Below are 24,409 nucleotides of genomic sequence, written 5' to 3' on the forward strand. Positions count from 1 at the left end.
TATGGGTGCTCTGAGTGTTTGGAGAAAGAGTAAGTGTATCACCGATGTCTTTCTATCTGGAAGAGAGTGTATCAGGGCTGGGAGTGAGTATATCCAGGGAGGGTATGGGGAGCTGTCTCTCTGTATCAAGGATAGTGAATGGCTGCCTTTCTCTCTCTGGTGTGTGGTGTTAGGGGGGAGGGAAGGGGAGAAATGTATCAGGATGGGTTTTTTTGCAGCATTTGGGTCACCTCCAGCTTCTGCTCCCATCGTCCCCATGACATCATCCCTGTGCCAGTAACACCCACCCCTCAGTGTCCCATTGGCTCACTCCTCCTTTGGTTAGCCATGTGATTGTCTGCTGGGAGCCGTCAGTCAACTGTCTTCCCCCCCCCCTCCTTCTTCTAAGATTCTGGAGGTCCCCCTCCCCTATCAGACTGAATCCGGCTATTAAAGAAAGCCCCGGAGCCTCAGGGAGGAGATGAGCGACGATGGACCAGAGAGGCAGATTAAGGGTTTGATCGAGGAACGGTAACAAAAAGGGTCCTCTGCATCCTGCGCTCTGAGGTAAGGCTATGTGGAGCTCTCCTCCAGCTCAGATAACGCTGTGTTCTGGGAAGGATTTCAGGATAGGAAGAGAATGTACTAGTCTTCTTTATTTTCCAGGCTCAGGGGTAAAGAGGTGTATTCTGGAGGGGGGGTCTCAGGACTGAGAAAAGCAAGGGGGTGGCTCTCTTCCTGTCCCCTTTCTCCAGGCTCTGAGATAAGGCTCTGTATTCTGGAAAGGGTCTCAAGATAGAAAGACTGGGGGTCTCTGTCACTTATCATCCTAGCTCAGAGTTCCACTGTGTATTCTGGGAAGGTTCCCTCCCCCTCCCCCTGAAGAGATAAGAGGTCTCTAGAGGATGATGCACTGTGAAGAGGATCTCACCAGGGTGATGTCATATCAGCATGATGTCACCAGTTTATAACATCATCAGTGTGATTTCAGGGCAGATAAGAGAAGGGGGGATGGGTGATTGAAAGTGACAGAGGGTGTCCCTAACGCACGTGCCATGTGACAAGGGATCAGAAATAGAAACAAACTGTGCAGCTGATGCAGGGGAGAAGAAGAGAAACATTCCCCGGGGAGAGAGCAAGCAGCTGTTTAACAAGAATTAATGTTTCCTTTCAGAAGGGAATGGAATATGTTTCTTTCTTAAGCATGTATAATACCTATTTAATATATGGAATTTCTAGCAAGCCACTGACAGTTTGACTGCCTAATGTATATTGATACACAAAGAAAAAGACAAAAAGTGATAAATGCAGAAGTTAGTGATGATCTAGAGACTGGTGGGTTCTGTGCAGTCACCAAAGAGAACTATAATAAATGTGTCTCCCTAGTGCTCTAGTTATTGTGTATTTACCTCATGCTGTAAATTCTCCTGTTGGTAACTATAAGGATAAAATATGATCCTGAGGTTATAACTATTTACTGAGCCTTCACATAATACTTCTACAGGCTTCTTTCACACTCTAGTCTGTCCCAGGGATAGGTACATCAAAGGTAGCAGCAGTATAAGCTCCCCTGCCACGCACACATGCACACACACAGCTGCCCCGTCCCTCCCTCCCCTCCCCCCCCCACCCCATCACAGGTACAACACAGGCAGGCATCAGTACACACATTGCCCTACAACAAAACAGACAGGGTACAGGCAGCAGCACTATAAGCTCCCTCCCTCACACACACACTAGGGCAGACATGGGCAACTCCGGTCCTCGAGGGCCAGAATCCAATCAGGTTTTCAAGATTTCCCCAATGAATATGCATGCCCTGCTTTCAATGCACATTCATTGGGGAAATCCTGAAAATCCAATTGGATTCCAGCCCTCGAGGACTGGAGTTGCCCATGTCTGACTAGGGGTATAGCCAGAAGTCCATTTTTTTTTTGGGGGGGTGACTCAGGAATGCACTGGGGGGGCACGCATTTCCTCTGTTCTTTCTCCTCATGTGCCTGCCCCCTCTCCGCTGCTGCAACATCATACCTTTGCTGGAGGAGAGGCCCAAACCCTTGCCCATGACGCCTGAGCAGCAAAGAAATCTGCCCCATAGAACAGGTACAGCTCAAGCTTCCCTCACACACAGCGTGCAAGCACGCAACGGGTACAGCACAGGCGGCAGCAGTGCAAGCTTCATACACAAAGACACACTACTGCACCACAGAACAGGCACAGCACAGGCAGCAGCATTATAATCCTTCCTCACACACACACTGCCCTGCCACAAAAGAGATACAGCACAGGCAGTAGCAATGAAAGCTTTCCTCACATGCTGTCCTCATTCCCTGGACTCCTCACATCATGTACTCTCATATGAGAGGTTTCCTAGTAAAACAGCAAGATGAGATCACACTTATCTCCATTCCTAAGCAGGTGGGCCAACACATGCTATCATAAAGATCATAATCTTTCAGCTGGGGAGAGAAATCAGAGTCTAACAGCTGTGAATATTTTCTGTAATGTCTGGAACTGTTGACTCCGAGGAGTTGGACCAGAAATGGCTTGTAGCCTTAAAATACCTTCCCAGGCTCTGATTTTCGGAAGTGTTTTCTCTGTCATTACTTCCTGAGGTAAAACTTACATGGATCATCCCTCTAGATTGACAAAGAGTTATCTCTTCTGAACATCATGAAGTGTCAGCAAATCTCATGAAGACAGTACCAGTTGCCAAGCACCTTGAAATAGAATGGTTAATTTTTTAAAAACTTTTTCTGTTGGGTGTTGAGGAAAGCAACTTACCCTCCCAGTACTCCAGATACAATTTCTCCTGTCATTTCTATTTTCACAGAAAAGAATATTTGGCTTTTGTTTGGGGTTCAGGGTTATTCAGAGTAGTGAAGACACAGGGGGATTGCAAAGATCTGCAACGTGACATAATCAAGCTCGATAAATGGGCATTGACATGGCAAATGAGGTTCAACGTGGATAAGTGTAAAGTGATGCATGTGGATAACAAAAATCTCATGCACAAATACAGGATGTCCGAGGCAGTACTTGGAGAGACCTCCCAGGAAAGAGACTTGTGAGTTCTGATCAACAAGTCGATGAAGCCGTCCGCGCAATGCACGGCGGTGGCAAAAAGGGTGAACAGAATGCTAGGAATGATAAAGAAGGAGATCACAAAGAGATCAGAGAAGATTATCATGTCACTGCACCGGGCCATGGTGCACCCTCACCTGGAGTACTGGGTCCAGCCCTACATGAAGAAGAACATGGTACTACTCGAAAGGGTCCAGAGAAGAACGACTAAAATGGTTAAGGGGCTAGAGGAGTTGTTGTACAGTGAGAGATTAGAGAAACTGGGTCTCTTCTCCCTTGAAAAGAGGAGAGGGGACATGATCGAAACATTCAAAATACTGAAAGGAATAGACTTAGCAGATAAAGACAGATTGTTCATCCTCTCCAAGTTAGGGAGAACAAGAGGGCACTTTCTAAAGTTGAAAGGGGATAGATTTTGTACAAACGTAAGGACATTCTTCACCCAGATAGTGGTAGAAAACTGGAACGCTCTTCCAGAGTCTTGTGACATTTCCGCTTCCCGAGACGGTCATGTCAAAGTGAAACCCCGGTCTCAGTCTCTTACTCGAGACCAGACTCTCACTGAGAAGGATCAGGAAGAAGATCCTGAAAGCCTAGCTGCCTATCCTGAGCCTTCTAACCTAGAGCAGTACCCAGAGTATAGGTTAACTCCACGGCCCAGAAAAGCTTCCAGTCACACTAAGGGGTTTAATCAAGCTTCCAGTGATATTCTGCCCTGTAGCCTGAGGGGGAGCCCAAGAACACACAAGCTAGGCACACAATCACCCAGTGTAGGGCGTGGCCCTAGGCCTGTTAAGCAGCTCTCCAGAGCATTAAAGGAGGCTGCCCAAGAGGGTCTGGGAGAGAGAGTTCTCCGGGCCAGGAGAAGGCCAGACCTCACTCCAGAGCCAATGGAGTGTGAGGCTCCAATGCCTCAGGAACCAGAAGAGCAGCTGGATACACCAGAAAGCATGGACCTGGATGAAGGGTGTATGCTGGAGACCGTTATGGAAGAAGCCATGGATGTGGGCTTGGCAACTTTCCACTAAACACTACAGGTACAAGGCTGTACAAGAATAATAGTGGAGAGGAGTTTTTGGCAGAACTGTTTGAATTGTTTGTGTGGAAAAACAAGCTTAGAGCAGTGCTGCACCAGCTTGATTGGATTGCTACATTGCAGCTGTGCAGGAGCTCAAGAGAAGCCCAAAGGACTGTGAGCTAATCAGGGCTGGAAATTTAGGACCCTGCAGTAAGGCTTCAGTTTTTGTCTTTTGTTTTTGCTTAAAGTTTACTTTATATTCAAGACTGTAAATACCTGGTGAAGAAACTGGACTGTGTTGGTTAGTAAGCCCAGGACTCCAGCTCAAGGCTGGATAAGTGCTTAAGAGACTAATTGTGCAGTGTTTTTCAGAGACTGTGTGATCAGGTAGAGCAAGCCCTAAAACCTGGACTGGAAGCATACCTGATAGAAAGCTTGCTGTGCTTTCACTGGACTGGGGTGAAAGTTAAAAGTCTTTTTTTTTTCTGTTTTCTTTCTTTTTGCCCTGGTTTGGGAGGAAAGGAAACTTGGACTATAATAATAGCTGATATGATTTATGTGGCAAGTGACTAATTAAACTTTTCACATTATTTTGTTCAACTTGACTCACGGTGCTTTATTTTTAGCAAAGCCCCAGATAGTGAGACACCAGTGAGGTCTCCCCCTTTGGGAGCCACGTCAGGAGTGTGCTACCCTCTACCGGAGGTCTTCTTAATCTTACTGAGACCCCGGCAGGTGACAGTCTGTTATACGGGAAAACACCCTCCAGGGATTCAAGACAAAGTTAGACAAGTTCCTGCTGAACTGGAACATACTCAGGTAGGGCTGGTCTCAGTTAAGGTGCTGGTTTTTGACCAGAGGGCCGCCACGTGAGCGGACTGCTGGGCACGATGGACCACTGGTCTGACCCAGCAGCGGCAATTCTTATGTTCTTATGTTCCCTATACCCCCTCAATTGGAGGAGCTGTAAGGGAGGATGCTTCATTTCTTATGGTGTACTGCATTTTATTTTTTCCTTCTCTTTTCCCCTCACTGCTGCATCTTCTGTGTTTCTTTACGTTTCCATTTTGAGAATGTGGTGAAAGCAATTATCTTAGCAGAGTTTTCGTAAAGAAAAGTCCATAAGCCATTATTAAAATGGACTTTGGGAAATCCACTGCTTATTCCTGGGATAAGGAGCATAAAATCTGTTTTACTCCTTGTTATCTTGCCAGGTACTTGTGGCCTGACTTGGCCACTGGTCAATATTGCTGGGACCTGATAGCTGTGCTCTAGAGCAGGGGTTCTTTGGGACACACCTAACTGGTCAGGCTTTCAGGATGCCTACAATGATTATGCACAAGATACATTTGCATACAATGGGGATAGTGCATGTAAATCTGTCTCGTGCATATTCATTATGGGTATCCTGAAACCCACTGACAGGGTTTGTCCCAAGAACTGGGTTGAGGACCCTGCTATAGAAGAAAGAAAGGGTAAGAAAAATGTTCTCTGGCTTGCTTTAAATCTACTACTTAGTAGCTTCATTGCATGCCCCCTAGTCCTAGTATTTTTGGAAAGAGTAAACAAGTGATTCATTCCACTCCACTCCATTCCATTCCACTCAGTATATTATAGACTTCTATCATCTCCCCTAAGCCATCTTTTCAGCACCTTTCCTCATAGAGAAGTCATCCCATCTCTTTTATAATTTTTGTCACCCTTCTCTGTACTCTTTCTAATCCTACTATATCTATTTTTGAGACGCAGCAACCAGAATTTCATACAGTATTCAAGGTGCAGAGTCATAAAAAGGCATTATATCATTCTTTGTTTTCTATGCCTCTCCTGATAATTCCTAATATTCTATTTGCTTTCTTCAGCACCATCACTGGTAGCAACTTCCATTTCTGAGCACATCAAATTGAGGCTGATGAGGAAAAACTTGAGGTCCTCAGCATGAAGGGCCATGGATTTGATATTCTGCCTTTCTGTGGTACAAAGCATTTTACATTTTAATATTATAGGGTCCTTTTATTAAGGTGCGCTAACCGATTTAGCGTGTGCTAAAGATTAGCGCTCGCTAAATACTAAGGCGCCCATAGAATATAATGGATGCCTTAGCATTTAGCTTAGCGCGTGCTTAATAAAGGGACCCTTATATGCAGGCACCAATGTTCCCTCTAAGCTGTGAAGTCTCACATCTTTTAGCAGGAGGCCGCACAGCCGGTGGAGTCGGGACCAGCACCCTCTCTGGTATCACTCTTCTATCTGGTGCCATTGCCACTACTTTCCCAAAGCAACAGCAGCAGCAAACTGAAACAAACCAGCTGTGGGACCTTCCCATACATACCTACGGCTGCCATCCCATCCTCTCCAAGTCACTTCTTCTGGGGCAAAGCTGGCAGCCGCAGATATGTATGGGAAGGTCCCGCAACTGGTTTATTTCTGTTTGCCGCTACTGCTGCTGCTGCTTTGGGAAAGCCATCCTTTCTCTCTTCTATTTCTTCTTAACAGTATTACACTATCATACAGTCCAGACGTATACAGAGTGGCACTCTGTATACATCTGGACTATTTGTTTTGGGAAAGCAGCAGCAGTAGTGGGGATGCTAGGGGGCAAACGCTGGTGGATGTGGGGTGGGGAGAGAGAGAGAGAGAGACGATGCTGGTGGATGTGGGTTGGGGAGAGATTGGGGGCAGGCACTGGTGGATGTGGATTGGGTAGGAGAGAGGGGGCAGATGCTGGTGGAAAAGGGGTGGGAGAAGAGAGAGGGGGGAAGAAGGTAGTGGAAGCGTAAATACAATAGCCCCCCTCCTTTACAAAGCTGCGCTAACATTTTTTAGCAACGGCTGCCGCGGTAACAGCTCCGATGCTCAAAGAATTCCTATGAGCGTCTGAGCTGTTACTGCCACGGCCAGCGCTAAAAACACTACTGAGGCTTTGTAAAAGAGGGGATAAATGAGGTAAATTTGGAATTATTAAACTGAAACTTAATAAATGGACTATCATGAAGCAATATTTAAAAAATACACATTTAACAGTACTGCAGAGAAATATGATAAATGTCTAAATATCAGTATAATACAAACAATACTATAACAGACAGCATGGAAGAACATTCAAATAACAGATATAATACAATGTTAGCATAATACCAATGAAACACCTAATAAGCACGTATTAGAACATTCAAATATCATAGATATGATGAAATTTATCCTAACTGACTGTACTACCCATCTTTGCTCCATCTATATATCTGCACATGAACAGAGTTGGTTGGAATAAATAGAAGGTTGACTAAACTCAAGACAAGTTCTTAGTATAGTTGAAGAAGATATAAGGAACTACAGTAGTTTTTCCCCCGCTTTTGCTATCCCCCTCTTTTACAAAAGTGCGATAAGCTTTTTAGCGCATGCTAAAGGCTAACACTTGCATGTTATCCTATGGACGTGTTAGCGGTTAGCGCACGCGTTGATTTAGCTCAGCGCGCCTTTGTAAAAGATGGCCTAAGGTGTGCTATGCATTTTAGCGCGCGCTAAACATCAACATGTGTATGTTATCCTATGGATGCGTTAGCAGTTTGCGCACGCGTTGATTTAGCGTGTGCTAAACGCGCGTTAAAACACTTAGCGCACCTTAGTAAAAGAGGGCCTTAGTTAACGAATGTATCAAGCTAATACAGGTGTGGAGTGAGTGTATAGTCAGTCACCATATGTATGAAAGGTTAGGTAGAAAAGCCAAGACTTTCACTTGATTTCTGAAGTAGAGAACATAACATAAGAACATAAGAAGAGCCATACTGGGTCAGACCAAAGGTCCATCTAGCCCAGTATCCTATTTCTACAGTGGCCAATTCAGGAAAAAAACAAATGCTGTAGTAGCAACAATCCATGCTACCGATCCCAGGAAAGCAGTACTTTCCATCATGTCTGTCTCAATAGCAGCCTATGGACTTTTCCTCCAGGAACCTTTTTGTAAAACCGGCTACATACGTTAACCACTGTTACCACATCCTCTGGCGATGCATTCCAGAGCTTAATTCTTCTCTAAGAAAATATCTCCTCCTATTGGTTTTAAAAGTATTTCCCTGTAACTTCATTGAGTGACCCCTAGTTTTTGTAATTTTTGATGGAATAAAAAAAATGATTCACTTGTACCCATTCTACACCACTCAGGATTTTGTAGACTTCAATCACATCTCCCCTCAGCTATCTCTTTTCTAAGCTGAAAAGCTTTTTCCTCATATGAGAGGAGTTCCATCCCCTTTATCATTTTGGTTTTTCTTCTTTGAACCTTTTCTAAATCTGCTATATCTTTGTTGAGATATGGCGATCAGAAATGAATACAGTACACAAGGTGAGGTTGCACCATGGAATGATACAAAGGCATTATAACATTCCTAGTCTTATTTTACATTCCTTTTCTAATAATTGCTAGCATCGTGTTTGCTTATTTTGGCCTCCGCCAGACATTGGGCAGAAGATTTCAGCTTATTTTCTACGATGACATCTAGATCTTTTTCATGGGTGCTGACCCCTAATGCGGACCTAGCATCTGGTAATTGATTTGGGTTATTCTTCCCAATGTGCATCACTTTGCATTTGTCCACATTAAATTTCATCTGCCATTTGGATGCCCAGTCTTCCAACTTCGTAAGGTCTGCCTACAATTTTTCAGTCTGCATGAGTTTTAACTACATTGAACAGTTTAATGTCATCTGCAAATTTAATCACCTCATTCCAATTTGCAGATCATTTATAAATATGCTAAATAGCACCAGTCCCAGTATAGATCCCTGTGGCACTCCACTATTTACCCTCCTCCATTGAAAAAAATGGCCATTTAACCATACCCTCTGTTTTCTATCAAATAACCAGTTCCTAATTCACAACAAAACATTGCCTCCTATCCAATGACTCTTTAATTTTCTCAGGAGCCTCTCCTGAAGAACTTTTTCAAAAGCTTTCTGAAAATCCAGATACATTAGAGGGATGATTTTCAAAAAAAGATTGATGTTTAAAAAAATAACATAAACCAGCATTTGGACGTCTTACTAGTCAAAACATCCAAGTGGGCATTTTCAAAACTGACTTTTTAGACATCTTTCTGGTTGTTTTCTCTCCAGTGTGTCTAAATATTAAGGGGGAGTGTTAGAGACACGTTTTGGGTGGGATTAGGATGGGCTAGGCACTTAGACGTTCTATAGCGATAAACATTTTACAAAACATCTAGGGCACAATTTGGATATTTTGGGCTAGACCTGTTTTTAAAATGAATAAGGGCCAAAAAGGTACCCATGCTGACCAGATAACCCTGGAGGGATGATAATATGGCCCCTACACACTCCCCCAGTGGTCACTGACCCCCCTCCCATCCCCCAAATACCTGCTTGAAACAGTACATTTCTGTCTGAATGACAGCTGCAGATACTATAGCCAGTCTTAGTAAAGCTGCAAGCAGGTCTCTGGAGTAGCCTGGTGGGCAGTGTAGTGGACTTCAGAGAAGGGGACCCAGGCCCATATGCCGCCCTAACTAGTACACTTGTGATGGAAAGTGTGTGCTCACCAAAACTCACAAAAAACCCACTGTACTGCCATATAGGTGACACCTGCAGGCATAAGGGCTATTGGGGTGGTAGAGAGGTGGGTATAGTAGGTTTTGGGGGAGATTTGGAGGGCTCATCATAAAATGTACAGGATGTTCACAACAGTGCCCACTAGGGTGCCCCAGTGCTCTACTGGCATGTCTGTGTGGCTAGTCCATTAAAAATTGTGTCCCCTTCTACATGTTTTGGATGTTTTTAATTTGGTCTTTTTTTTCCAATAATGGCATAAACAATTAGACATCTAGCTGGGCTATTTTCGGGAAAAAAAAAAGATAGATGTCTAGCTGGACAAAATGTCTAGATGGGCCAATTAAAAAAATGATAGACTTCTTTCAGGTTCAAAAATGGACATTTTCTTCCCACTTTTTGGATGTTTTTCTCAAAATTTCCAAAGTCAGACTTAGACGTCATATCGAAAATACACCCCCCCAATGTCAACCAGTTCTCCTTTAGCTACATGTTTATTCACACCTTCAAAGAAATACCTCCCTTGGCTGAACGCATGCTGACTCTGTGCCATGTTTGTCTACATGTTCTGTAATTTTATTTTTTTATAATGGATTCAACTATTTTTCCCAGCACTGAAGTCAGGCTCACCAGTCTATAATTTCCTAGATCACTCCTATGAACCTTTTAAAAAATTGATGCAACATTAGCCACCCTCCAATTTTCAGATACTACAGACGATTTTAGTGATAGGTTACAGATCACTTCACAGCAGAGATAGTCTCAGTTTAGACATAGCTGTTCTGGGAAGAAGTTCCAAAGTGTGGGGGTAGAGATAATGATGCTTCTTGAAATTTCTGGCTCATTTTGTCTGAGGACCTTGAAAATCAAACTTAGAGTTTTAAATTTAGCTCTGTAAAGTACTGGTAGCAAGTGTAGTTTTTGCTAGAAGGATGTTATGTGTTTACTCTGCTTGCAGCCTATCAGTCATGATGCTGTACTCTGAATTAGTTGGAGCTGATGCAAACTTTTTTTAGGTTTGATCAGTGTACAGGGCATTACAGATTCTCAGCCCACTGCACTAACCATTAGGCTATTCATCCACTTGAGTAGTTCCCAGCTAAAACCCTATCCTCCCTGTGAATAAGGAGGAAAGACGGGGATTACAGAATCTTTCTGCTGCTCCTAGCAGATAAGATGGTAGGGGCCTCACCCCTGTAGATTTGCTATTGGGAAAGTATGGGACAGAGCAGGAGCTGTTTGTGGTGCTGAAGTCCTGCTATCTTTGTCTTATATGCTGTCTGAGCAGCATGCACATTCCAGCTGTATCTGAAGGCAAAAACCTTATTCTCTGTCCTTACCTCTTCCCTATAAATAATAAAAATAGATAGGCAGGCAGAAATAGAAGGACAGTATATCAGAAGAAGAGTCGGAGTTGGAGAAATCAAAAGAGAGCATGAGAGTGCAGCCAAACACTGAACCGCAAGAAACCAGGCCAGAGAAACTGGAACTAGGCCAGAGAAACAGGAACAGAAATACATTTCCTTTTGTACAAAATGCAAAATGCAAAGATACACTATTTGGACCAAATAGTGTCTCAAAATGAAAGAATAAGTTAGCACAAAAAAATAAGTTAGTAGGGAAAACAAGACCAACAAAGGTGCATGCTCATCATTTCTCAAAACTAAGAAAGAAAATTTTTTAAAAACCCAAAAACCTTCCACAAAATGCAGGACAAATGCAATCCCGTAGAGAACAGAAGAAACAGCAAGGACAAATATGTATCATGCCAGTGATCCAGAAATATAATGAAGGTAATATTTGTGGGTTTAAATAGACCTAGTAGATAGAGACAGGTTGTTCATTCTCTCCAAGGTAGAGAGAACAAGAGGGCACTCTCTAAAAGGGGATAGATTCTGTACAAACGTAAGGAAGTTCTTCTTCACCCAGAGTGGTAGAAATCTGGAACGTTCTTCTGGAGGCTGTTATAGGGGAAAACACCTTGCAGGGATTCAAGACAAAGTTAGACAATTTCCTGCTAAACCAGAATGTACACAGGTAAGACTAGTCTCAATTAGGGCACTGGTCTTTGACCTGGGGGGCCACCGCGTGAGCGGACTGCTCGGTACGATGGACCACTGGTCTGACCCAGCAGCGGCAATTCTTATGTTCATTAAACATTAAGATCAGCATCAACAATATAAAAGGATATGCTCAGTTATAAACAGAATAGAAATCTGTCTAAAATAAAAAAAATCCCTCCTTCCCCCACCCTCAGTAATGACAGTACTCTGTGGAAGAGTAACAAGCAAACTTCTAGACCATTGGCTGGCTGTTTTATTAAAGCAATTCTGTTGGACTTTCTTGTTTTTGTCTTTCGTGTTTTATAAAAGCACCCATGTGCCTATTATACCTTTATAAAATAGGAACTTTTTCAAATTTAACTTAGAGTCTTATTATACAATTACCTCATCTTATCAGGCAACCATATTGAGTATCATCAAGGAATTGTCTGTGTTATCATCTTTTCTGCACTTTGTGATTACTTCCTTTCACCATTTGAGGCTTGATTCATTGAGGCTTTTCTCCCATTCTGAGCCTATTCAACAAGGTGTTGATATTTTAGGCCTTTAATCTTGTTCTTTGGCAGGGTGTGCACATATTGTCTTGACAATCCTGAGTGACAGAGAGAGCAAGAAAGAAAAAGCAAGGTAGAAAGACAGAGGAGATTAGCATGCAGAGGTAATGAAACTGCAAAAATAAGGAGGGTGGGAATGACCACTTTTATTACAAAACCTAAAATCCTATGAAGAGGAAAAGTCATCCTTAAAACTGTGACTCTTAACTAGGGGCATAGCCATGGGTGGGCCTGAGCCCACCCAATTGAGGCTCAGGGCAGTGGTGCAAACCTGAACTGGCATGGGGTAAAACTCCATGGCCCTGCATCTCCCTCTCTCTCTCCCTTCAGCAGCTAACTTCTTCACAGGGCCAATAGCAGCAGTAACAATTCCTACTAACTGCCTGCCACCAACCCAGAAATCGACTTCTTTGCCGCATTCTGCCCTGTCAGTTGTGGCAGAGAATGGTGGTATGTGGCAGAGAAGAAGGCTTCTGGGTCGGCTGCAGGCAGTGAATAGGAATTGCTACCACTGCTACTGGCCCTTTGAAGAAGCTAGCTGCTAAAGAGAGGGAGAGAGGCAGGTGCAGGGCCACAGAGTTTTACCCCATGCTGGCTGTCAGGTGTGTACCATTGTTGAGTGGCCCTGAGCTTTTAGAGAAGCTTGTTAAGGTAGACATGGGGGGGGGGGATCTAGCCAGGGAAGGGAAAGGATGGAAAATAGGAAGGAGGAAGGGAAGAGAGGGAGAATTGTAGGACATAGGGAGAAAGAGATACTGCATGGAGGAACAAGAAAGGGGTGAGATGCTGCATGGGGAGAGGGGATAAGTACAAGAGTGGGGAGAGATGCTGTGGGGTGGGAGAGGGAAAAGAGTGGGGATAGATTCTGCGGGGGAGATGGGAAAGAGAGGAGAGAGATGCTTCAGGGACAGAGGGGCAAGAGAGGGAAGAAATGCAGGGTGAAGGGAATGATGTTGGACCTAGGGTACAAGGGAGAGAGAAAAAGAGAGATGGTGAACAAAGGGATAGAGGGATCAGGGAAGAAAGAGGGAGAGGTATTAGATATAGCAGTGGAAGGGACAGAGGGATAGATGTTGGTTCCAGAATGCCAAAGAGAGAGAGAGAGAGAGATGGTGGACGATGGGAGAGATGCACAGGAGGGGGAAGGGTTAAAGATGGAAATGTTGGATGGAGGGGTAGAAGAGATTGAAGGAGAGATGCTAGACAATGAGAGAGAAGGAGACATGCTGGACTATGGGGGAAGTTGTGCAGGAGGGAAGAAAAAAAGGACAGGGAGATGCTTGGGGGGCTGGAGTGAAAGGAACAGGGAGATGTCATATTGTCAGGGAGGGGAGAAAGAAGAAACAGATGTTGACCAAGAAGGGTGGAGGAAGAAGATGCTGGGTGTAGTGGTACTATGTGGGAAGGGCTGGGGAGGGGGAGAGGAAGATAATGATTACAAGGGATAGAAGTAAGTTAAAGATGAAAGGGAATGGAAGGCTGGAGAAAGAGTGAGATGGGGAATGGAAGAACTAATAGGTGAGAATAGGAGATAGAATTTGATAGGTAGCTGAAAAGTAGAATGAAGGGTGAGAAAGAGGGTAAAATTAGAATGAACAAAGAGCATTACATTACAGATTTCTTATCCGCCTATACCTTGCAGTTCAAGGCGGATTACAAAAGATTTGACTGGACATTTTCCAGTGAAGATACAATTTTTTTTTTTTTTTTTTAATTATAACAGCGGAGAGATAGCTGGGTAGATTCCAAGGGGAACTTACGAGTTGGATAGTAAATTGACATTGCAGGACTGTGTGATATAGACAGATAGATTACATTTAGAGTAGGTAAGGTTACAAAACATTTCAGGGATCTGTTTATTTAGTAGGTGTTTTGGGGAGGATTTTATTAGGGGAGAATTATCTGGAGGTAAGGTGAAGGGGGGTTAAGATGTTTGGATGAATTTTTTGAAGAACAGGGTTTTGATTTCTTTTCAAAATGTTTTGAAGTCGTCCGTTGTCGTCAGTAGGTTGGAGATGATAAGGTTGAGTTTTGCTACTTGTGTTTCCAGAAGGTTGTCAAACATTTTCTTGCGCTGTGTGCCTTTGAGTGGGGGGAAGGCAAAAGGGTTCACTTTGAATAATAGGCAGTAGAATTTGAATTAAATTTGTGCTTGTATGGGTAGCCAGTGAGAGTCTAAAAAGGCAGTTGTAATATGATCATGTTTTCTCAGGGAGTATATCAATCTGAGGGCGGTGTTTTGTATGGTCTGAAGTTGTTTTATCATAAAGGCTGGACAAGGTAGATAGAGGGAGTTGCAATAGTCCAGCAAACCTAAGACTAGGGATTGGACAATTAGTCTGAATTGTGCTGGGTTGAAAAATTTTCTGATTTTACGTAGATTTCTCATGGTTAGAAACGCTTTCTGGGTTGTCTTGTTGATTTGGGACTGCATTATGCAACATCTGTCTATCGTTACTCCTAGGATTGAAGAAACATATGTGAGAAGCAGGTGTAGTAAGGAAATGGAACAAGACAGAGAGAGGAGAAGACAAATGGACTGCAGTCACTTGAAATAGAATTAACAGAGGAAAGATAAGAAAGCACAAAAGAGAAATTTGAACCAATATGATGGAAAAATGAAATGTCTAGTCAGGAAAGGTAGAAAAAAGCATTTTATTTTTCATTTATTAACTGAAATATGTTAAGTATAGTGCTCTTTTACATCACTATGAGTACAGTGAAAAGCGATACTTAGCTTATGTCAATGTAGTCTGCCTCTAGGGTATTTCACCGACATGACATGTTTCGCTGGGTAGTTTTATCAAGGTGTTAGCCCTAGACTACTAGGGAGTTTTGGCTACCTTTGGAGAAAGTCTGTAGGAGTGGAGGCTGAGAGAAAATTTGATGGCCACCCACTTTGGGCTGGATTCTGTATCCGGTGTCAATATTGGCAGTAGCCTTAAAAGCGACCGCCAATCGTGTGTCAATCATGCTTTGGTGCCAGTTTTAGAATCACGCTTATGGGAAAGATAGGTGTTAGAAATGCAGTCCAGGGTTTTCAAGGCCTTTATTTACGGCACCTATCTTACGGGAATTGAGCCTATGTAGGTGCTTTACACCGCCTAATACCAGTTCTGGTGTTGACCCTGCCTACTTTGGCATTTGGCGGCCTAAAGCACCTACATAAGCATGATTCTGGCACCTTTTATATAGGTGCCGGTAGGCGCTTCAACCTTGCTGTTTTTTTTTGCCATTTCTAACAGTGTTCTTCAATTAACTTAGGCGCCCCTTTGAGCTCAGGCCCAGCCAAAATTGGCTGTCTGACAATGCCACTGCTCTTAATTAAGGCAAAATGTTCCCTGCTGTACAAAAGGAAGGCATATTTTAGTATTCTACTACATAGGGATAACTTTATATGGATAAATTACCTGCATATAGCAATTCTGATATATTCAGCTAAATATCTGCATAAAGATATATGGATATATTATTTTCATATCTTTATGTGATCCATAGACCATAGAATATTGACCCCAGACTACTGAGAAACAATACTAAAAAATCATCAGAAATGACAAACTGAAAAGCAAACACTTCTAGTGTGACATTTCTCCCTCTTCCGATTGCAAACTCATGCAGTTCAGTATTGGGTGTGAAAAGACAAGGTAATATGTGTCTTGTCTCATTAGTGTCATTGGTGTTGTATGAGGCTGTGGGTGTCTGTTTCTGTGTCTTTGTAGGTATCTTGTGTCTATGTGCATGTTTGTGTGTGTGTATGTGTATCTAAGGTTACCATATGGCTCCAGAAAAAAGAGGACAGATTGAGACATCCAGGTTTTACTTCCATTGAAAGCAATAGAAGTAAAACCCGGATGTCTCAATCCGTCCTCCTTTTTCTGCAGCCATATGGCAAACCTATGGTATATCGAAATGTGCATGTGTTCATGTTTGAGTCTCTTTTTGTGTTTACATCTTTGTCTTTCTATGTGTGCTGTGCATGTTTGCATCTCATTATCCCCCACATTCTGTTTAGGTCATCCAAATCTGCTCATAACCTAATTAATTCATTAAATATTAACAATCAGCCATTGGTATTAACAAAGACTTAATTGACAGCAATTAGAAGTTACACACGGATCTGCCCTTTGCCTTAGTCTATAACAGGCGTGCCTAAATTTCATAGCGCACAACTCCAAAGGGGGCTTCACCACAGGAGTTTTCAGAAATTTAGGCATGATGCTATAGAATACCTGCCTTTGCACACCTGCCATCAGTTGGGCGTGATTATTTCCTCTAGCTTTTGGCAAGCATAAGTTCTTGAGCCAAAAGACAGGTGCAAGAACTGTGCCTAGCTAGCATTCTGCAAAGGCGCTCTGCGCAAAATACTATTTTAATGTGGTAACAACTGCACCTAACCTTTGGTGCCATTTACTGAATCTGGCCCTGTGTGTGCATGTGTATGTGTGCCTGTGAGTATGTGCCTGTACATGTCTATCTCTTTATGTGTTTGCATGTGTACACGTGTGCCTATGATTGCATGTTTGTGTGTGCCTGTATGTCTGTATTTCTCTGCATGTTTGCATGAGCATCAGAGCTAATACCACCACGGCCGACGATAAAAAAGCTTTAAGCAGCTTCATAAAAGGGGGCTTTTGTGGGGGTGCACGTCTGCATACACCTGTATATACATTAGTCTGTATGCATTTATGTCCTTGTACTTGTTTGTATGTATGTGTGTCTGGGATCTTGTGCATATGTGTGTCTATATCTTTATATGTATCTCTCTGTCTGTGTGTCTTTGTGCCTATGTGAACGGATAGACAGATGGAGCCGCCCCAATTGGCTCTATTACAAAAAAATAAATAAAAACATATATAAAACTAGTAATAACAGTAAAATAAAACAGGAAAGCCGATAAGAAGGACAAGTCCCAGGTCCTGGTGATGCTCACTGTTGTCTCTGGGAGGATTGGGAGAGTAACATTATAAAGGTGGAAACCACCGTGTTTCCCCGAAAATAAGACCTACCCTGACAATAAGCCCTAGCATGATTTTCAGGGTAGGTCTTAATATAAGCCCTACCCTCGAAAATAAGCCCTAATCGTAGGCAGCCGCGTATCCCCCTGCCCCACCCTCGCCACGCAGCCGAATCGCTGAACCCCACTGACCCTCCATCCTTCCCTCCCAACCAATCCCCACCGACCGCGACCATAAATTCCTTACGGCAGAGAAGTGTCGGGCCAGCAGCACTCATAGGCTGCTTCATGGCCTTCTCGCTGGGGCCTTATGTGTACCATATTGTACCTGTGTAACACACACACCACATCTGTGCCATACAAAAAAAGTCTTCCTGCTTTGAACAATTGAGTAGCGGGAGGCTGCTTTAGGTCATCCCTTGCTTGTCAGCCATTCAGGCTTCCCCTGCCACCTCTGCGCATGTTTGAGAATTACTTTCTCAAAGACTGATCAGATGGGATTACAGCTATCTTGTGTGAAACTCCGTGAAAAATTGATCACCATTTTAAAATCTGATTTAAAAAAAATCAGCCCACAGTAACTCACACAATCTTAACGGCCATTTTTAGTGCATCCGGACCACAGTCCATACTAGCCGACATCTGTGTCTGACCTAAGGGGAGTCACTTTGTGGCTCTTTTACCAAGCTGCATTAAGAGCTAGTGTGGGGTTTACCACACATAGACAGTAGTTATTGTTTCCTGCGCTAAAAAAGCAGCCATTAGGAGTAAAAATCCTACATTAGCAGCCTAATGCAGGAATGGGTGGGAACTGGGCATGACATGCGCAGGCAGAGACGTGGCCAGTTATGACTGCTTGCATGTGGGTCCATACCATGTGCTGTCACAACTGCTGCATCACCACCAAATTGCATCACACCTTTCAAAAAACAGAGCCTTTCCAAATCTGAGGTTCTTCCATTGAATGTACATTGTGTAAAAGCTTTATTTGATCCATTCCCCTTTCTTTGGAAGGAAGAGGGAATAAAATATTTGGGTATAATGATTAAAAAAACATTGGAAGATACAATGACAGTAAATGAAAAATCCTTATTGTTGAAAGTTAAAGAAATGTGTGAGCATTGAAATCTATTACATCTTTCTTGGTGGGGGAGAGTCCAAACCATCAAAATGATGATTATGCCTGTGGTTTGTTACCAAATGAGTATGTTACCAGTTTATTTCCAAAGTTCCTTTTATAAAAAATTAAACGGGATTCTTACAAAATTTCTTTGGCTGGGTAAAACTGCTAGATTAGCCTTACTATCTTTGCAAAAACCACAATCGACGGGAGGGGTAAATTTTCCAAATTTTTACAGGTATCATCAAGCCTTTATATTGCGTCAGGATTGGTATTGGATCCTTCATGAAGAATCTGCCAGACTGGTTGATACTGGAAAGTCATCTTTTGGTCCCATTACGTCTTAACCATATTTTGAGTATCAAGCATCCTCGAATATACAAGGACAATATTATTCTTCAATCTACCTGGAAGACATTAAAATTTATTTGGTTTCAGTACAACAATCCATGTGTCAATCCCTATGGTTAAACTCCAAGATAAAGTTGGCGAGTCTAAAATCCTCTGGAAACATTGGTTGCAGGCATATACATACTTTAGATCAGTGATTCCCAACCCTGTCCTGGAGGAACACCAGGCCAATCGGGTTTTCAGGCTAGCCCTAATGAATATGCATGAGAGAGATTTGCATATGATGGAAGTGATAGGCATGCAAATTTGCTTCATGCATATTCATTAGGGCTAGCCTGAAAACCCAATTGGCCTGGTGTTCCTCCAGGACAGGGTTGGGAACCACTGCTTTAGATGATGTAATTCATGGTATCTCAAAATCTCAAGATTATAAATGGTTGCAGTTGAAACAGGCCATTCAGACTGACTGGCGTAACTTAAAAAAATCAGTATAGCTTGCCGGGCCTATGTTTTCAGACAGATTTGCAAGGGCATCAGGCCACCAAGTGGTACAAATTAATATCTGAATATTTGAATAAAAAACCTAAAACAAGCTTAAAAGATATTTGGAGCATTGAGATAAAGCAGCAGATTTCTGCCACTCAATGGCCACAGATTTGGACTTGGAGAATGAGATGTACAGCGTCAGCATCTATGAGACAAACTTGTTTTTTTCTGTTATATAGAATTTATTGGACCCCAGTTCATTTGCATCTTGAAGTAGGGACACTGGATCATCTGTTGTTTTATTGTCCCTTGATACTCAATTTTTGGAAATCAATATGGGGGGAAATTAATATGGTACTTGAGACATTGATACCATTATCTTACGATGTGGTCCTATTTGGGACAATGTTGACTGCTAAGAATCCAATAAACATATGCAAAAGCAGACTTCTTCTGATCATGACAGGGGTGGCCATACAGATGATAACCAGAAACTGGAAAAACTGGGATAGGCTAAACTATTCTTTTTGGTGGGAAACACTCTGTATTACAGATAAGAAAGGATGTATGCAGAGCAAATGGGAATAATATAAATTTTTAAAAAATATGGAGTTCATTAGAGACATTTGTTAACTTAAAGACTGACTAATTGATGAACCTTTAATTCCTTGATGATCTTTATACACATCCAGGGAGGGGGGGAGTAAAATATTTTATTTATTATCTGTTTGAAGATAAGTGCTGTTGATATGTTATTCTTCTGATTGTATACTATACTTTGTTTGCACTTTGTATAAGTTTTGAAAATGAATAAAGATTTTTTTTTTTAAACCAAACCAGAGCCTTTCCAGAAAATTAAAACCTGCAATTTTGCTATGAGAACCTATTTTATGCCAAAACCACTAGTTTAAAGTTTTTTAAAAGGCTCTGTTTTTGAAAGATGTGGTGCAAGTCTGAGAAGTGAATGTACAGTATATATGTTTTACCTAGTGATTGATGCCAAGGCGCAGAAACATGTTGGGCATGTTTTGAAAGCAAATTGAAGTCTGGGCCACCTGGGTCTACCTGTTACTTATTGAATCTGGTTCTAAATGTGGTTCACATTTTATCTGCTTTCAGAGGAATGAAAGGTGGGCACAATAAGGAAAATCAGGATTTTTTAAATGTTAGATGAAGATGGAAGAGATTGCTGTGATTCTTTGATGCCTCAGTCCTGGTGGGTATTTTATTAACAGTTATTTCCTTTGGTTTTATTTCTTGCAGAAACATTCAACTGCCATTGAATCCTGCTTATGGCTATCTGGAATTTAGAAGCTTGAATTCAGAACACGAGCCTCGTGCTACAAAAGTTATCATTTCCCTTGTTACTATTTCTGGGCCAGCAATGGAAGCTCCGTTTACAACATCATATTGCCTGCCCCTCAGAACTGTAATGTTGTCACTGATAAAACTGTCCATCTTGGTTGCTCTCATTCCCTTCTCGAAAGTAGCATCGGGGTCCTGCCCACCACAGTGTGTGTGTGAGACTCGACCTTGGTTCACACCTCAGTCCGTATACCATGAAGCCAAGACAGTAGACTGCAATGACCTTCTTCTGACTAATGTGCCCACCAACCTTTCCACTGACACTCAGGTGCTTCTACTCCAGAGCAACAAGATATCTCGAGTGTCTTCTGAGCTTCAGAGCCTAGACAATCTGACTGAGTTGGACCTGTCTCAGAACCATTTTGCTAGCATTGAAGATGTGGGATTGGCCAATCTCTCTCAACTGATCACACTCTATCTAGAGGAGAACCAAGTTAGCAACCTGCCCAACTACTGCCTGAAGGATCTAAAGAACCTGGAGGAACTCTACATTAATCATAATCAGATCAGTTCTATTGACCCTGAAGCTTTCTCTGGCTTAACCAGTCTCTTGAGACTCCACCTTAATGCCAACAAACTCCAATTCATAGATAACCGCTGGTTTCAAGCACTGCCCAATCTGGAGATCCTTATGATTGGAGAAAATCCCATAGTGGCCCTTCAGAGCATGAACTTCCAGCCTCTGGGTAAGCTGCATAGCTTGGTCCTGGCTGGGATGGAGCTTCAAGAGATCCCTGAAGATGCCTTTGTGGGACTAGACTACTTGGAGAGCCTGTCTTTCTTTGATAATAAGCTATCCCGGGTTCCCAAGGAAGGCCTAAAGAATCTGCCATTGATGAAGTTTCTGGATCTAAACAAGAATCCCATTGAGAAGATCCTGATTGGTGACTTCCAGGACATGCCCCACTTGCAGGAACTGAGTCTCAATAATATGGATGATTTGGTGAGTGTGGAACATAGTGCCTTTCAAGGATTGCCTGAGCTAACCAAATTAGAGATGCGTAACAATCCCAGACTGTCATTCATTGACCGCTCAGCTTTCCAAGATACCCTTTCCTTGAAAACCTTGCTTCTTAGCAACAGTGACCTCCACCTAGTGCCAAGGGAAGTGTTCAGATCCCTCCCTAACCTCAAAGAACTCAGCCTTTATGGCAACCCCCTCCGATGTGATTGTTCTGCCAACTGGGGGATCCTGAGAAATCAGAGTGTACGCTTGAGTGAATCCCAGTCCACCCTATGTGCCTCACCAACCCAGTTAAATGGGCACCTATTTAAGGAGGTCCTGGAGAATGGCTTGTTTAGTGACTGCCTGCCCATGATATCCATCCACACCTTTCCATCTTACCTTAATAAAACAAGCAGCATGATCATCTCATTGGACTGTCGAGCCATGGCTGAGCCAGAGCCAGAATTCTATTGGATGACACCATCAGGTGAGAAGGTCACACAAGATACAGAATCTACCAAACATAAGTTACTGGGTGGAGGTACCCTTGTGATTGTAGAAGCTAGGCCAGAAGACTCAGGGTTGTACACATGTGTGGCTTGGAACTCAGATGGTTCAGACACAAAGAGTACTACAGTCCACATTAATGGAACTACAGAGGAGAAAGGCCTTGCTCTGTTAGTGGTGGCAAAAAAGGTGCAGTCACACTTTGTAGTGGTAGAATGGAAAGTTTTCCCTGGCTTTGCTTCTCCACAGTGGTCATCAGCCACCATGCACATTCACAACCCTCATATCAGCTACACAGCCAAGGTACCTCTGGACATCAAAGAATATAACCTCACTCACCTCCAGCCAGCCACCAAATATGAGATATGTCTCACAATATCCTTGGTATCTAACGTGGCCCAGAGGTCCTGTCTGAATGTCACCACCAAGGAAGCCTCCTTAGCTGTGGAAATGGTATCGCAGCCCAGTGGCATGGCATTGGTGGCTGTGCTGGGCTCCCTTTTTGCTGCCCTCAGCATGGTTCTGCTGGTCCTCTATGTAGGTCACCAGCTCAAACAGAAGAGCTGCCACCACTCACTAAAGAAATATGTTCAGCACACATCATCCATTCCCCTCAATGAGCTCTATCCACCACTAATCAACTTGTGGGAAAATGAAAGTGAGAAGGAGAAGGACTGCACCTTGGAGCAACCACCAGCACCTCCCAACTTTCCTGTGCCCCCTGCTCTACAGATTGACACCTCCAAAACCTACATATGGCAGCCCTGAGGAATTATCTCCAGTCATAGCAACTCTATCCTTAGTTCCCCTTCTTTGTGAAGAGCACGGCCCACTCTGACTGTGGTTGTGAGTGGTTGACCATGGTGTGACAATCCAGTGATTTTTGTTTCTGACCATGGCTAGAGTTAACTGATTATGGTGTGGCAATAGTAGATGTAGAGAAGAAAAGGACTATATTGGTGTGAGCATTTACCTTGAGTGTGACAAACACCTTTTGAACTACCTTGCAATTGAAAGAACTGCAAGAAATGTTTTATAATGTGTAATCTGTATGATCTATGGACTGCTGTGACATTATTTCCTGTAGAATAGCAGTAGCAGCCATTTTGTTTTGTATCTTTTTAATAGACAACTACTATATATCTGCTTAGCAAGTTGGAAGCTGGTCTTTTCCTGCTTAGCCAAATAGAAGAAGACGGTATGGTCTTTGCCTGCTGTGACTATGAATGCCATGACAACAGGACAGAACAGATTTTTGTGGACTTGGAAAAGTTCCCTTGCTATTACCATGAAATTTGGTTAACCAATTCTTGGGAAGGTTCCTCAAAGGAGAGTGACATGAGAGGAGGAGATCTTAACATATTGGATAAATGAAAAAGGGGGGGGGGAGAGATAGACAGGTTGACAGAAGATTGCAGACTCAATCATCTTTGAACAAAATAAATTATGGTTCCAGGAAGCCATCTTGCAGACACGACTGAGTTCTAATTTGTTTTGGGGGCAGTTTTTCAATCCCATGCATGGACTTGTAGATCCTGCTTTGTCTTACAGAGGGCTGGATCCACTTTATCTGTACAAATTGAGCCAGTTTAGTTGCTCTGGTGTTGAGATTTGTTAAGGAAGCCCAAGCCACAAAAGAAGCAGACTCTACTCTGGCATACTTTTCTGCCCCTCCACTTTTTTTCTGAGTGAATCCCAGTTCCTTAATGGCTCCGAGTCTTGAAGGCTACACTGATGTACCCCATTGCTTCAAGAGAAGTGTAGTTAAATTTTCCTAAGAAAAACAAGACACTTCATGTCCATAGCTATAATGGGAAATATTATCCGGACTGGCATATCGTGGGCATTATACAAACTGCAATATGGAAACTCTGAAAATGGTAGTACTTAAAATATATCAACTGGTCTGGTTTTTCTGGGGCTCTGTCGCTTCTCCTTATCCCAAGTCCTTATTCTCTAGTCTCTTTTCTCTTCTATATTCTAATAAACTTTAAATGCATTTATTTTTATTTTCGCACTAATTTTAAATAAAACGTATACACCTTTTTTATGTTCTCACCCCATTTTTTTTTTTTTTTAATACCATTTTTCAGGTCTCCGAGTTCTAATTATGCTTCACCTGTATCAATGTGACCCTGTGTGGGACTGTGATGATGATCAAGCAAATTCAGTCTGAGGAACAGCAAGTAAATAACACCTTAGCAGCTGACCTGTGGCCTAACGGGTGGGTCCAGGCCCACCCACTGTGGTTTCAGGCTTACTCATATGAGGTGGCTGACAGGCATCCCTAAGCCCCACAAGCTGAAAATCCCTAACAATACTCTCTCCCGCTAATCTTTTAAATAGCAGATCTTCACTGGCAGCGAGCAGTGACTGATACACATTTCTCACACCAGTCCCATAGCCCTCCCTCAGACACAC

General features: G+C 42.9%; 1 protein-coding gene across 2 annotated transcripts; it reads left to right on the forward strand.

Annotated features, from left to right (window-relative positions):
• The first annotated feature begins 452 nt into the window (after positions 1-452).
• On the forward strand, positions 453-24,034 carry LOC117364244 (leucine-rich repeat neuronal protein 1-like). Of its 2 annotated transcripts, none has more exons than XM_033953368.1 (2): positions 453-546; positions 20,434-24,034. In XM_033953368.1, the coding sequence occupies exon 2, from the start codon at positions 20,555-20,557 to the stop codon at positions 22,754-22,756; it is 2,202 nt and encodes a 733-aa protein (XP_033809259.1). In that variant the 5' UTR covers positions 453-546; positions 20,434-20,554; the 3' UTR covers positions 22,757-24,034. The 2 variants fall into 2 exon arrangements, with proteins under 2 accessions (XP_033809259.1, XP_033809173.1); XM_033953282.1 differs by lacking the exon at positions 453-546 and adding an exon at positions 4,053-4,100.
• The last annotated feature ends 375 nt before the right edge of the window (positions 24,035-24,409 follow it).

This window comes from Geotrypetes seraphini, chromosome 1 (assembly GCF_902459505.1).
Source record: "Geotrypetes seraphini chromosome 1, aGeoSer1.1, whole genome shotgun sequence".
NCBI classification, from domain to species: domain Eukaryota; kingdom Metazoa; phylum Chordata; class Amphibia; order Gymnophiona; family Dermophiidae; genus Geotrypetes; species Geotrypetes seraphini.